The sequence below is a fragment of the Carlito syrichta genome, unplaced genomic scaffold (assembly GCF_000164805.1).
Source record: "Carlito syrichta isolate Samal-C Ts95f unplaced genomic scaffold, Tarsius_syrichta-2.0.1 Scaffold302231, whole genome shotgun sequence".
Lineage (NCBI taxonomy): Eukaryota > Metazoa > Chordata > Mammalia > Primates > Tarsiidae > Carlito > Carlito syrichta.
The window spans coordinates 636,173-650,107 of NW_007246327.1; the positions used below are offsets into that span (position 1 = coordinate 636,173).

Here is a 13,935-nt window from a genome sequence, read left to right on the forward strand (position 1 = left end):
TTTTTTTTTTTTTTTTTTTTTTTTTTTTGAGTCGGAGTGTCACTGTCGCCCAGCTGGAGTGCCATGGCACACTCACGGCCACCACAGCCTTGACCTGCTGAGCTCAGGTGATCCTTCCACCTCAGTCTTCCAAGTAGCTGGGTCTATAGGCATGCGCCACCACGCCTGACTAATTTTTTTATTTACTGTAGAGACGAGGTCTCATCAAGTTGCCCAGGTTGGTCTCAAATCCCTGGGCTCAGGCAATCCTCTCACCTTCGCCTCCCAAAGTGCTGGGACTACAGGCATAAGCTATCGCGTCCAGTCCAGATCAACAATACTTCTATTAAAAAAATAAAATTAATCACAGTTTCCATTTGGGCAAATGTTAGCACCTGGATTATAACACAGATACATTCACCAAGGCACTGATAATACTAATAGTAAAGACAGCTCAAACAAAGAAAGAGCACATATGGCCTTTTTCAGACCCATTTCTGCTCTTCTCTGAAAGTCACAAAGGAGTACTCTGCAGCTATATTAAGCTTAAGACACCAGAACATAGAAACTATATATAGTTTACTATAAACTCTGGAGTTTCCAACCATCAGGCTCTTTTAGACTTAAGTCTTAAATAAGTGGAAACTATTTTAAAACAAACATTCACTTTTATAAATGATGAGAATGCAAATGAACTCTATAAAGAGATAAGTATTCATATTTGAAATCTCAATGTATGCAACAATAAGAAAAATCACTTCATCCAAGACTCTCCAAGTCAAAACAACATAGAAAAGAGATTAATTTTACAAACTGTATTATTTTTAAAATCTAAAAAAAGATACTCATAAATGTCTAACTATCTAGTTACTACTAAAGGTGGGAAGTCATCAAGCTAATATTTAGAATAGACATCTTATACTTCTTTCCAGGACTCAAACTCTTCCCAGGATGAAGATGGAGGGTAGTTTCTGAAAAACAGCTCCTCTCAGCAAGAGGCTAACATAAGCTATACAAATACCCTATGAGAATATCTTGACTTGCTAGGGATAAAATGGAATGTCTAAATAGATAAACTGTGGTACTTCTGTCTGGTGGGATACCATACAGCATTGAACATGAGCAAATCACAATCTCAGGCAATAAGCATGGATGGACTTCACAAACACAATGCTGAGCAAAAAAACCAAGGTCAAAAACAATATAGTTCAAAAATAGGCTAAACTACATTAGATTATTTTAAAGCTACCTCCATAGGTAATAAAGCTATATTTTTAAAATAGGAAAAAATTATCACAAAAAAGGGGGCAGGCAGAAATAACATTATGATCAAGGAGTTGGAAACAACAAGGATTCTGGTGTCCTGTGAACATTTGATTTCCTGGCCTGGATAACCAAAGTGTTTGCTTTCTAATTATTGAATACATATTGAATGCATATTTCTGTAAATGTTATATTTCAATATGAAATAAACATGACTGGTTTTTTAATGGATGCTAGACTTTGAGCTATGCAAGTAGATAAACCACTAGTCACACTTTTTGTTTAACATTTTTAAATCTTCTATTACTGGCTCTGCTCTCATCTGCCTTCCTTTCTTCACTGAAAACACAAAAATCATTGCCTGTCATATAGTAGAATCCACTCGACCCCCAAAGAGGGGATGCCATCATATATACAACAGCACCAGCTCAAAAATAAAGCACTAGGCAAAACTGGACATCCATCCAAGTGCCTACCAGTCACCACCCATGCCATGGAAAAAATGACCCTCAATAGGCAGAGTAAAATTTCCTCAATCATGGGAATTCCTCCAAATCATGTTCTCATCAAAACTAAGTATCAAAACTAAGCCAACTGCAGAGTGTCACAGGCACCTCCTATCCAGTTCTCTCAACACTATTCTTCCTAACTTATTTCAGAAACCACTATCTGACCAAAATTGTCATTTTCATGGAAGAGTCAAGACTTCTACACAGTTTTTTAGATTTTACTTATAGCATGAACTGGAAAGTTATTTCAACAACCCTCAGATTGCAACACTCTGCGTCAGAAGTGGCACTAAGCAGGCCAGAATGTCCTGGGTTTCCTTATTCTCATTCTGTCATTGCTGAGCTAACCAGGGCGGTGGAAGGGGTGGTAACCATGTTAGAGACAGAAGTGAAGGAAGCTAATTAACCAGTCATGCATGTGCCTAAAATATAACAGAGACTTCAGGTGGAAGGCCGATAAGCCTGAAGCCATAATTATTTGGCCTCCACATGGAACAAAGAAAAGAACATAAGGGAACGATGGCCAAAATGTGTTCAAATGTATCACTGAAGGTTTGTAGCTACCTGAAGAACTCCCAACAGCTAAGATTCAGAAGGTCAGGGTTGAGCTTCAGATCGTCTGAATGCTGAACCTAAGTTTTCCCAGCTGCATTAGAGGCCCATAAGTAATTATTTCCTCCTTACCTCCAAAAAAGTGAGCAAAAATATAGGATGTATATTCCACTCTTCAGAAGATAAATCTCCTCAATCTGTCAATAGTTTTAGCTCAACTTTAACTAAAACTGAATTTTGTCAAAAAAGATTTCTATTTTCTCTTTGTACAATGATATACATTTTACAAAGCAAATTATTTTAGAAGGACGGATGAGTTGTTAAAAGGCATAATTCCAAATACCAATTATATTCATGTTATTTTAAAAATTATGCTTTTGTACTTTTCTAATAACAACATATAGTGTATTATGTATTGTACATTCAGTGTCCTCCTTAAAAAGTAATTTTTGAACCAGAAAATGTCCTCAAATAATGATATAAGTAACATAATTACTCTGTCATACTAAAGTCACCATTTTGTATTTTCTCTTGAATAGAATCAGCCTCATTGGTCTACTAATCATGATTAGGATGAAATGGTAGTATTCCCTCCCAGAACTTGACCTATCAATTCCACAAAGAAAAGATAAAATCTACTTAACTCTATCATATTATGTACCTGTTATGAAAATACTTCCCAATTAATCCCAGTAAAGTGATTACAGTCTGAAGACTAGGAGTATTAAAAAGTAAAGAAAAAGTTTTAAAAAGAAAAAAAACAGTAAGACTATCTTCCCATCATTAAGATAGTGCTTATCTTTCTTCTTCTAGCAAGCAGTATGACTCCCTATCCAGATACCATAAGGGCAAGGTTATAGCACATTATAAGAGAAACAGGTCAGTAGATAACGCCAATAGGGTGGGTGATCACATAGGCACAGCATAACAGAGCTACCAAAAGCTAAACAAGCCGGGCTCAATGGTTCAGCCTGTAATCCCACACTTTGGGAGGCTGAGGTAAGTGAAATGCCTGAGCCCGCGGGTTCAAGACCCGCCTGGGCAACTTGGTGAGATCTCATCTCTACAATAAATCAAAAAAATTAGCCGGGAGTGGTAGCGCGCACCTGTAGTTCCAGCTACTTAGAAGGCTGAGGCAGAAGGACTGCTGGAGCCCAGCAGGTCGAGGCCGGCCACTGCACTCCAGTCTGGGTGACAGAGTGAAACTCCAACTCAAAAAAAAAAAGCTAACAAATTCTAGGCAAGCTTTGTACTCATAAATAAAGACACAAAAAATAAAAAATCAGTAAAAAGAGAGCTAGGTAAATACCACCAAAGATGGGCTCTCATATCAGAGTACCTGAATCAGACCAGCACCTATGGGATAGAAAAAGTTGTCAATCAGCTGGGTGTGGTAGCGCATGCCTGTAATTCCGGCTACTTGGAAGGCTGAGGTGGAAGGATCGCCGGAGCCCGGCAGGTCGAGGTTGCGGTGGCCGGGAGCAGCCATTGCACTCCAGTCTGGGCGACAGAGTGAGGCTCCAACTCAAAAAAAAAAAAAAAAAAAGAAAAGAAAAGGTTGTCTATACTGTCACCTACATAGACTATGGACCAAAGCAGTAAAGCAAGTTAACAGCCTTAATCAAAATCTGGACCTTTCATGACCAGCCTGGGCAACTTGGCAAGACCTTGTCTCTACAATAAATAAATAAATCAGCCAGGCATGGTGGTGCATACCTACAGTTCTGTATGCTTGAAAGACTGAGGTTGGAAGGATTATCTGAGCCCAGCAGGTCGAAGCTGTGGTGGCCACAACTATGCCTCTGTAATCCATTCTGGACAACAGAGTGAGACTCTGACTCAAAACAAAAAACAAAACAAAACAAAACTCTGGACCTAAAAGAACCTTACTCTTTCAGAGACGAGATGAACACATGGTAAACAGAAACAGCCTACCCTTCTGTGGTGTGAGCCACGATGGTGCCACTGCACTCCAGCCTGGGCAACAGAGTGAGACTCTGAATCATAAAAAATAAAAAGCCAGGTACGGTGGCTAATGCCTGTAATCCCAGCACTTTGGGAGGTGGGGCAAGAGTACTGTCTGAGCCCAGGGGTTTGAGACCAGCCTGGCCAACTTGGCAAGATCTCATCTCTACAATAAATCAAAAAATTAGTTGGGCATAGTGTCATGCACCTGTAGTTCCAGCTACTTGGAAGGCTGAGGCAGAAGGATCACCTGAGCCCAGCAGGTCGAGGTTATGGTAGCCGTGAGTGTACTGCTACACTACAGCCTGGGTGACAGGGTGAGATGCCAAGAAAGACACAAAGAAAGAATGAAAGAAAGAAAGAGTCCCCTTTGTCTACAGTGTTATGTATAAATTAAATTATGCCTTCTCAATTTAACTGCAAGATATCTGAAGATAGGAATTTATGATGATTATGATGATTATAGAGAATTAAAATGAAATAGATTGACTGGCAAGAAATATTAGGGTCAAGAAGAAGAGTCTGAGCCGGGTTTGGTGGCTCAGTCTGTAATCCCGTGCTTTGGGAGGCTGAGGTGAGTGGATTGCCTGAGTCCGCAGGCTCAAGACCCGCCTGGGCAACTTGGCAAAACCTCATCTCTACAATAAATCAAAAAATTAGACAGGCATGGTAGTGCGCGCCTGTAGTTCCGACTACTTAGAAGGCTGAGACGGAAGGATCGCCGGAGCCCAGCAGGTCGAGGCTGCGGTGGCCAGGAGCATGCCACTGTCCTCCAGTCTGGGCGACAGAGACTCCAACTCAAAAAAAAAAAAAGAAGAGTCTGCATATTTGAAATGAGGAACAACAACCAGGAGACATTGGGGAAAACCATTTAGAGTTCCGAATCTGTATCAGTTTCCCAAGTATCAGAAAACCTCATTTTGTGGTTTACTCAACTGGTGACAGTTATAATTCGAAATCTCCACACTATGCCAAGAAACTAACAGAGTAATCAGGAAGAACAATAAAAAAGTATCTAACTTAAGACTGAGGAATCAGAACATGATTCTCAGGAGAAGGAGCCTTACACTAAGATCTGAGGGATTAGTAGACGGAGCTGGTAAGGGCAGAGGATGGAAGCTCTCAGGTGCAGAGAACTACTTTTCTTTTTCTTTTTATCATTTTGAGTTGGAGTCTCACTCTGCTGCCCAGACTGGAGTGCAGTGGCTGCTCCCGGCCACCGCAGCCTCAACCTGCTGGGCTCTGGTGATCCTTCCGCCTCAGCCTTCCAAGTAGCTGGAACTACAGGCACGCGCTACCAAGCCCGGCTATTTTTGATCTGTTGTAGAGATGAGGTCTTGCCAAGTTGCCTAGGCGGGTCTCGAACCTGCGGGCTCAGGCAATCCACTCACCTCAGCCTCCCAAAGCGCGGGATTACAGGCTGAGCCACCAAGCCCGGCTGAGAACTACTTTTCAAAGATCTAGTAAAAAGAAAGAGAACATAACAAATTCCCAGAACTGAGACTATTTCTGCATGGCTAAAGCATATGGTATAAGAGAAGGCAGAGAAAATGAGGGAAACAAGAGAAATAAACAGAAATGATTTCATAAAAAGCCTTGAAGGCATGTTAAAAAGCTTGAACTTTACTGTAAGAACAATCATGGGGTTTACACAGGGGAGTAATATGACCAGATTTAACATTTTAGAAAGGTCATCCTAACTTAAATATGTTAAAAGGATTATAAGGGGGAAGGCTGGAGATGGGAAAATCAGTTAATATGCTACTGCAGATGCTGGTGATAGCCTATCTAAAGGAGGGGAAATTCTAGAAGGAAATATTGTTAATAAACAAAATAGGGAAGAAGTAATATTCAGAGATAAAAATTTTCCAGAACTGATAAAAGACACTAATCCTCAGATTCAGGAAACCCAAACATTCCACATAGGCTTAAGAAAAAAATAAAAACAATAAATCCATGCCTAGACACATTCCAGAGAAACTATAAAGCATGAAAGACAAAAAGAAGCAGATAGAGAAAAGAAAAATAAACAACAATTAGACTAACAGATGACTTCTTAACAGCAAAAATGGAAGCCAGAAGTCAGTGGAATGCTACATTTAAGAGCTGAGAAATTACTACTATAAAGCAAAATAAAACATATGCTCTGAGCTGTGAATACAGTAATAATGAGCAGGGCTGGGCATGGTGGCTCAAGCCTGTAATCCTAGCACTTTGGGAGGCCGAGGTGAAGGGACTTGCCTGAGCCCATGGGTTTGAGAACAGCCTAGGCAACTTGACAAGACCTCATCTCTACAATAAATCAAAAAATTAGTCGGCACGGTAGCGTGTGCCTGTAGTTCCGGCTACTTGGAAGGCTGAGGTAGAAGGACTGCCTGAGCCCAGGAGGTCGACGCTGGGGTGGCCATGAGTGTGCCACTGCACTCCAGCCTGGGCAATGGAGTGAGACTCCACCCAGAAAGCAGTCTCTAAATATCACTGCCCATTAAAATGTCAGAATGAGGAGAAACTGATCAATACCATAGAATGAGATTTATCACATCTCTCTCAGTAGCTAACGGAAAAAGAGAAACCAGTAAGAAACAAAGAAAATGGGAACACTACAATTAACAGTGTATGTTGCGTACATGTACATGTAGGTGTAAGCTCATGTATACATTTCAGGCTGAAGTAAAAAAAAAGTCATAAAAGCATGACAGTGGAAAAGTATAGGATTGATTCAGGGAAGAGAAGGGAGTATGCAGTGGGTGACACTGCTAAAATTACAGGTTAGGGAAGTACTGGAGAATATTCTAAATGCAGAGATAAGGCTCAAGTAATAATTGAATGTTGATGTAATAGGAGCCTACAATGGCAGGGGAAATGAAAAACAAAAAATTGAGTATAAACTAGATTTATATTACCAAAGCAGAAAGATAAATGAGGCGAAATAGTACATGCAGCATAGTTCCTCTTTATTTTAAAAAAGATTGTTCATACACATGTATAAATGTTTATATAAATATAAAAGTTTGGAATGGCATTTGAAAGCCTTTGGGAAAAGGAAGGTAATATTTTCATTGTTTAATTATTTGTTTTACATATTTTTGGCTATTTTTTTCATTTATAGTCTACTTGTATTGCTTTTATAAAATAACATGTAAAATGAAAGATTAAAAATAAAAAAGACAAAATGACTTCCTAAAAGATAAAATACTCTCCCAGTATTTGAGAGATTCCACAAAAGGAAAACTTAGAAAATAAATTTCCTAAATTTTCACCAGAACTGAACAATATGCTAAAAGCATCATCTGTGGCAATTTTACCTTGATAGTTTTTTTTAATAGATGGGGGTCTTACCACATTGCCCAGGATGGAGTGCAGTGGCTGTTCACAGGCATGATCATAGCACACTGCAGTCTCAAACTCCTGACCTCAAGCAATCCCCCACGTCAGCCTCCTATAGCTAGGACTATAGGTGTATACCACCATGCTCAGCTTACCTTGATAATTTTTTAATCAAAAAAGTTAATGCAAAATAAAACGTAGTATATACATGTTACAATTTATTCAACATAGAGATTATAAGAAAAAAAATTATTTGACCCCATGTCCCATCTAATTTTGTTAGGGTAAACAGTGTTAATTTAATATATACTATTACACATTATTTTCAATTATCATACATAGATCTTAGATTTGTTCTGTTTTCATAAAGAGAATTATATACACATTATTTTGCATCTTGCTACTTATTATTCATCAGGACAATTTTTAGATTTATTTACCTACAGTTGCAAAAACACATTTTTTTGTTTTATCTAAGTGAAATGGTTTTGCTTGGTTTTTTTTTTTTTAGTTGGAGTCTCACTCTGTCACCCAGGTGGGAGGGCAGTAGCATGCTCCTGGCTACCACAGCCTCAACCTGCTGGCTAAGTTCTTTTTTTGATTTATTGTAGAGATGAGGGCTCGCCAAGTTGCCCAGGCTGGTCTCAAACCCACAGGCTCAGGCAATTCTCTCACCTCAGCCTCCCAAAGTGCTGGGATTATAGGCATAAGCCACTGTGTCTGGTCTTGTCAAGAATATTTTTGTTTCTTACGAATGAAAACACAACAACCTGCTTACCACAGGCTAACAGTTTTTTTCTGTTTGTTTTTTTTCTTATTTGTACAATACAAATAAGCTACAATTCAATCATCGAGTGTGTTTAAACTATCGGTAGTCCAACAAAAATGAGCCTATGTAACAACCTAAGACGTGTTCCCAGGCCAGGACAAGTCAGTTCCCCTGACAAGTCCCTAGGAGGCTGCAGGGGGTTATCGCCCCAATTCAACTGATAGTTTGGATCTACTGCCTCAAATACTACTCACAGGAATTAAATAAAGTGACCTATGAAGTCAAAGTATCCACTCACATCTCAGGAAATCTCAGTCCTAAGAAACCAGCTTTTTGTTGAGTCTACCTTTTACTATATACAGGATGGGCCTTTCACCAAAGACCAGGAAGAATAGCCATTAAAGTCTTAATGTATAAGGAAATTATCATAACAAACTCCAATTTTCCAAAAATTTACTAACTTACTCTCATCTATCATCTTTTTCCCTAGCAAAAATATAAAATTATTTCCCTCACTGAAGCACCATCCTTCAAGAGTTAATTAGTCATAACTTACTACTTCATCATTATATAGCCAGGCCTTAAGCCTATAATCCCAGTGCTTTGGGAGGCCAAGGTGGGAGGACTGCTTGAGCCCAGGAGTTCAAGACCAGTCTGGGCAACACAGCAAGAATTCGCCTCGACAAAAAATCAGCCAGGTGTGGTAGGTGGCACATGCCTATAGTCCCAGCTACTTGGGAGCCTGAAGCAGGATTACCTGAGCCCAGGAAGTGGAAGCTGCAGTGAGCTCTGATCATGTCACTGCCCTCCAGTCTGAGCTACAGAGTGAGAATCCGTCAAAACAAAAACAAAAACAAAAACTACTTCATTGGTATATTAAACCTAATCCAGATTAAAAGAAATTACAATGTGTAAAAGAGACACTATACCAAGACACTCTGACAACTGTTGTTATTACCCACTCTCCTGCCCATCCAACATAATCCACCACTCAAGTGTTGTTTAAATATACACCTCACTTTTATGTATGTATGTATTTATTTATTTATTTTTAAGAATAGACATATTCTTAAGGCAATGGACAAACTACATTCAGGTATTTTGCATCTATTTTCTTCAAAATTCCCTACAGTTCCAAAGAAGAGATGATTCTTTTTTGGCCTTATACACTGTCATTAATATGACTGATTTGTGACTCTAACATAATAAGAAAAAATGAAAATAATAAGACACAACCTTGCCAGGAATACATTTTCATTAATATGACACAATGAAATCATTACTTTCTCCCAAATTAACACCTATTGCCAATATTCATCCAAAACTTACCTCGAGTTCTTTAATTTTTTCTTCTGCTATTTTCTGTTTCTCTAACAGCTGATTGTGAATTACCTCCTTGGATTGAAGAATAAACCTATAAAACACAGGAAAGTTGAAAGTTAAGCCACATGATAACTGTATTCATCAAAATCAATAGCTATATACCACAGATATTAAACTGAGAAAACTAAAAGGACAAATAAAATGTATTGTTATGTTGATGTGAAACTCAGGAAACCACCACAGGTTTTAAGTCTTCTAGCTGAGAAGGAACAAAGGCTTAAAAAAGTAGATTCTGCTTTCTTATTTAAGAAGGGAATAGGGCTGGGCACAGTGGAGTATGCTTGGAGTTCAGCTACTAGAATGGCTGAGGCAGGAGGATCACTTGAGCCCAGAAGTTCGAGTCCAGTTTGGACAACATAGTGAGACCCTGTCTCTAAAAAAAATAAAATAAAATAAGGAAATTGGACTTCAAGTAGATTCACAAATAAAAGAAGAAAAAGGGGGAAAAAAATCACATGCCAAGAGAAAAGTCAAAATACAAACAATAAAAATTCATTTTTTAAATGTTTTCAGTTATCGGATTTAATTTTTATCTAGAGATTTTTAAAACAATATTTGTAACGGGGAACCCCCCTTCTTTTTTTTTTTTTTTTTTTTTGGTAACAGCAGTAACTCATGACCTTTGAAAGTCACAATCAAGTACTGTGTTAGGATCAATGCATTAGTGTTCATGAGTTCCTCAAACAAAAAGCACTGTATAAGCCCTAGTATCTTTTATTATTATTTCCAGAGTGTATAATACCTCTGAAAAGCTCAAAATGTACAAGTGGAAAACTTCAATTTTTTCCATTTTACAGTCAGGCACATTATTTACCACTGATGAGGGTGGAAATACGAGGAAGCTTTAAAAATTAACACTGAATCTGTTTTATGACTTTATGTTCACAATTCTTGCTGAAGGGAAAGGAAGAACAAACTTTTATAGCCCCAAGTAAGTGAACTGAAATATTTCCCTTCCACTGGAACCAAATGAAAACCCCAACTATTCAAATCTCTTTCAGGACTGTCTAAATAGGTTAAAATAGATTTCAATTAAAGACTACAATTAATTAAGCAAGATTTTTATTCTTTTGCAATAACTTAGAGTTCGGGGGGAAAAAAAAGCTAAGTATCATCTCTTAACAAAAAAATCAAACAAAAAAACATATTAAGGTAGCAGTATGCAATACCTCTACCAACCCCACAAAAAAACACTGTGCCTAGGTGGGTTCTTATCAAGAGGGCTTGTAATTATAAGACAAATTAAAAGCAGACCCAAAAAATAGCAACCAACTATACCCTGACACCTGGGAGGAGACTGCTTTATCCTCCTCCTTTTCTTCATGAATGCACCTGGCCACACATACTAATACAATCTGATGAACTTCTCTTTCACTCTGCTAATTATTAAGCTTGTGCCCTGATGTAGCCAGCCCAGATAATTAAACTGATGATCTTAGTCTTCAGTAGTAACTTAATCCTTTATAAAAACCTTATTCATATTTACTGGAAAGATAGTCCAGATTCATGCAAAACAAAGATTAATTCTAGGTCTTTTACTATAGAATCCTTCATGTCTAAAATGTTCTTATTATGAGACAGGTGCTATATCTGATAAGATATATAATATTTTTCTCAGAACTAACTCATGCTAGTTTTGGTGTTTTTTTTTTTAAGAGATTGTGTTAGGATCAATGCATTAGTGTTCATGAGTTCCTCAAACAAAAAGCACTGTATAAGCCCTAGTATCTTTTATTATTATTTCCAGAGTGTATAATACCTCTGAAAAGCTCAAAATGTACAAGTGGAAAACTTCAACTACTCTGTCATCCAGGTTGGAGTGCAGTGGTGTGATCTTGGCTCACTGCAGCCTCCAACTCCCAGGCTTAAGTGATCCTTCTGCATAGCTGCACAGCCTCCCGAGTAGCTAGGACTACAGGCATGTGCCCCATGCCCAGCTATTTTTTTTTTTTTTTTTTTTGTAGACACAAGGTCTTTCTATGTTGCCCAGGCTAGTCTTAAACTCCTGGTCTCAAGTGATCCTCTTGCCTTGACCTCCCAAAGTGCTAGAATTACAAACATGAGCCACTGTACCCGGCCCATGCTAATATTTAAGGAAAAGAGTTGTTTTGAACTATATCAAATCTCAATAACACCATGTAAGAAGTACTATAAAATAAGGTCCAGCAGGGTGCAGTGGCTCATGCCTGCAATCCCAGTACTTTGGGAGGTGGAGGCGAGAGGACTGCCTGAACCCAGGGGTTCGAGTCCAGACTGGGCAACCTGGCAAGACCTCGCCTCTACAGTAAATAAAAAATTAGTTGGGTGTGGTAGCCCGTGACTGTGGTTCCAGTTGCTTGGAAGGTTGAGGTGGAAAGATCACCTGAGCCCAGCAGGTCAAGGCTGTGGTGACCATGAGCACACCATTGCACTACAGCCTAGGCAACAGAGCGAGACTCCAACTCAAAAAAAAAAAAAAAAAAGGTCCAAGAGTCACCAAATTATGTCATTACATGTATGATTTTACTAAGAAAGTCTTTTAGCCATGGAAAAAATTTTCAGAGTAAAATATACATTTTTAAATAGCACTGATGGCTGGCCAATGAGTACTAGTCTCAAATAATAGGTCATCAGACATCATCTTTATTAGTGTCTGGGAAAATTTCACAGCTAAGATTAGAGGTCAAGTCATTACTTATGTGGTCTTTAAAAATAAAGTATCTGAACAGATACTAAATCCCTTGAGCAGAAAATAAAATTACTAGAAAGCAAGAACACTCAACAACAAAAACATGTTTTTCCATGGCCACACATTCTCTGAGGTAGCTAACTGGACTGTGCCAACTTCAAAGGCCAGAAAGATTCCATCAAAGCTGGCCAACCTACTACTATAAGCCTAAGGACAACTCAACCATGCAAGTTCTAAACAAGAATGTGTTGAGTAAACACAAATGTTTACCTCAAAGAATAGTTACGTAGTCAAAATTTAAACATAATTTTTATGGAAAGTTTGGTGTAGTACTCAACTTAAAAAATGGCAAAGATACATTGTATGGAGATTGGAAAAAGTCCCAAGAAACATCTGATTTCTGAAAAAAGTCTGGAAAACATCTATTGTTAAGAAATGCACCAAATTATCAGATATGATGGGAAGAGAAAGGATATATTATGATAATATAAGTGAGTCCTTATCATAAGCAAATAATATGTACACAGTTTCTCAAAGTAGAGCATCTCAGAGATCTTGCCTGATTGTTTATGGAAAGCCAATTAGTAAATAAAGGATTCTAGAGTTAAAAATAAACCATAAAGGAAAAATAAACCATGAAGAGGAAAATATTCTCACATGACAAGAGATATGCAGATAATGGGCTTACAGTACTCAGCATTATAAAAACTGAATTAGAAGCCGGGCTCGGTGGCTCAGCCTTAATCCTGCGCCTTTGGGAGGCTGAGGTGAGTGGATTGCCTGAGCCAGCGGGTTCGAGACCCGCCTGGGCAGCGAGACCTCATCTCTACAATAAATCAAAAAATCAGCCGGGCGTGGTAGCGCGTGCCTGTAGTTCTGGCTACTGCGAAGGCTGAGGCGGAAGGATCACCGGAGTCCAGCTGGCGAGGCTGCGGTGGCCAAGAGCGGCCACTGCACTCCAGTCTGGGCGACTGAGTGAGACTCCAACTCAAAAAAAAAAAAAAAAAAAACTGAATTAGAGATGCTGCCTTGTAAAGGTCTCTTTTTTGACCTGGAAATCAACGCCATTGTTCTATACCGTCAACTCTCAAGGACTTGTGGCCTACTATTTCGCTTCCTCATGTATTGTAATTATGCCATATGAAAAACAACATTCTCTGATGGCTTTTAACACCAGATCCTGTGTTCTAAATCATCTTGCAGGCTGCTACATGACTTTCACTTTCTTATAGGTCAGCACGAATCAAAATGTTCACCTGCTCAAAACAACGAATTCAAGATCAGTGACAGCATGGTCTTTTGGGTACACTATCAAAGTATGGTCACCTAAATATATGCCATTCAGAGACAATAAAATGCTTATGACAGTGCACTTTATTTGGGTGTGAAGTTTTTACAAGATGTCTAAAAACATATCCTAACACTATTTAGGTTTCAGGGCATCCACAAAATAAGCAGAGAAGACTGAATAAGAATAGCCTATCTTGCTTCCTTGCCTCACTCCACTAATGATGAAAGTT

General features: G+C 38.7%; 1 protein-coding gene across 2 annotated transcripts in view; it reads right to left on the reverse strand.

Moving 5' to 3' along the window:
- PFDN1 (prefoldin subunit 1) overlaps positions 1-13,935 on the reverse strand; it is a 63,345-nt gene that overhangs the window by 27,364 nt on the left and 22,046 nt on the right. For both annotated transcript variants that reach the window (XM_021711392.1, XM_008056127.1), the window contains exon 3: positions 9,694-9,778. In XM_021711392.1, the coding sequence (XP_021567067.1) occupies positions 9,694-9,778 (85 nt within the window). The remainder of the gene's footprint in view (positions 1-9,693; positions 9,779-13,935) is intronic.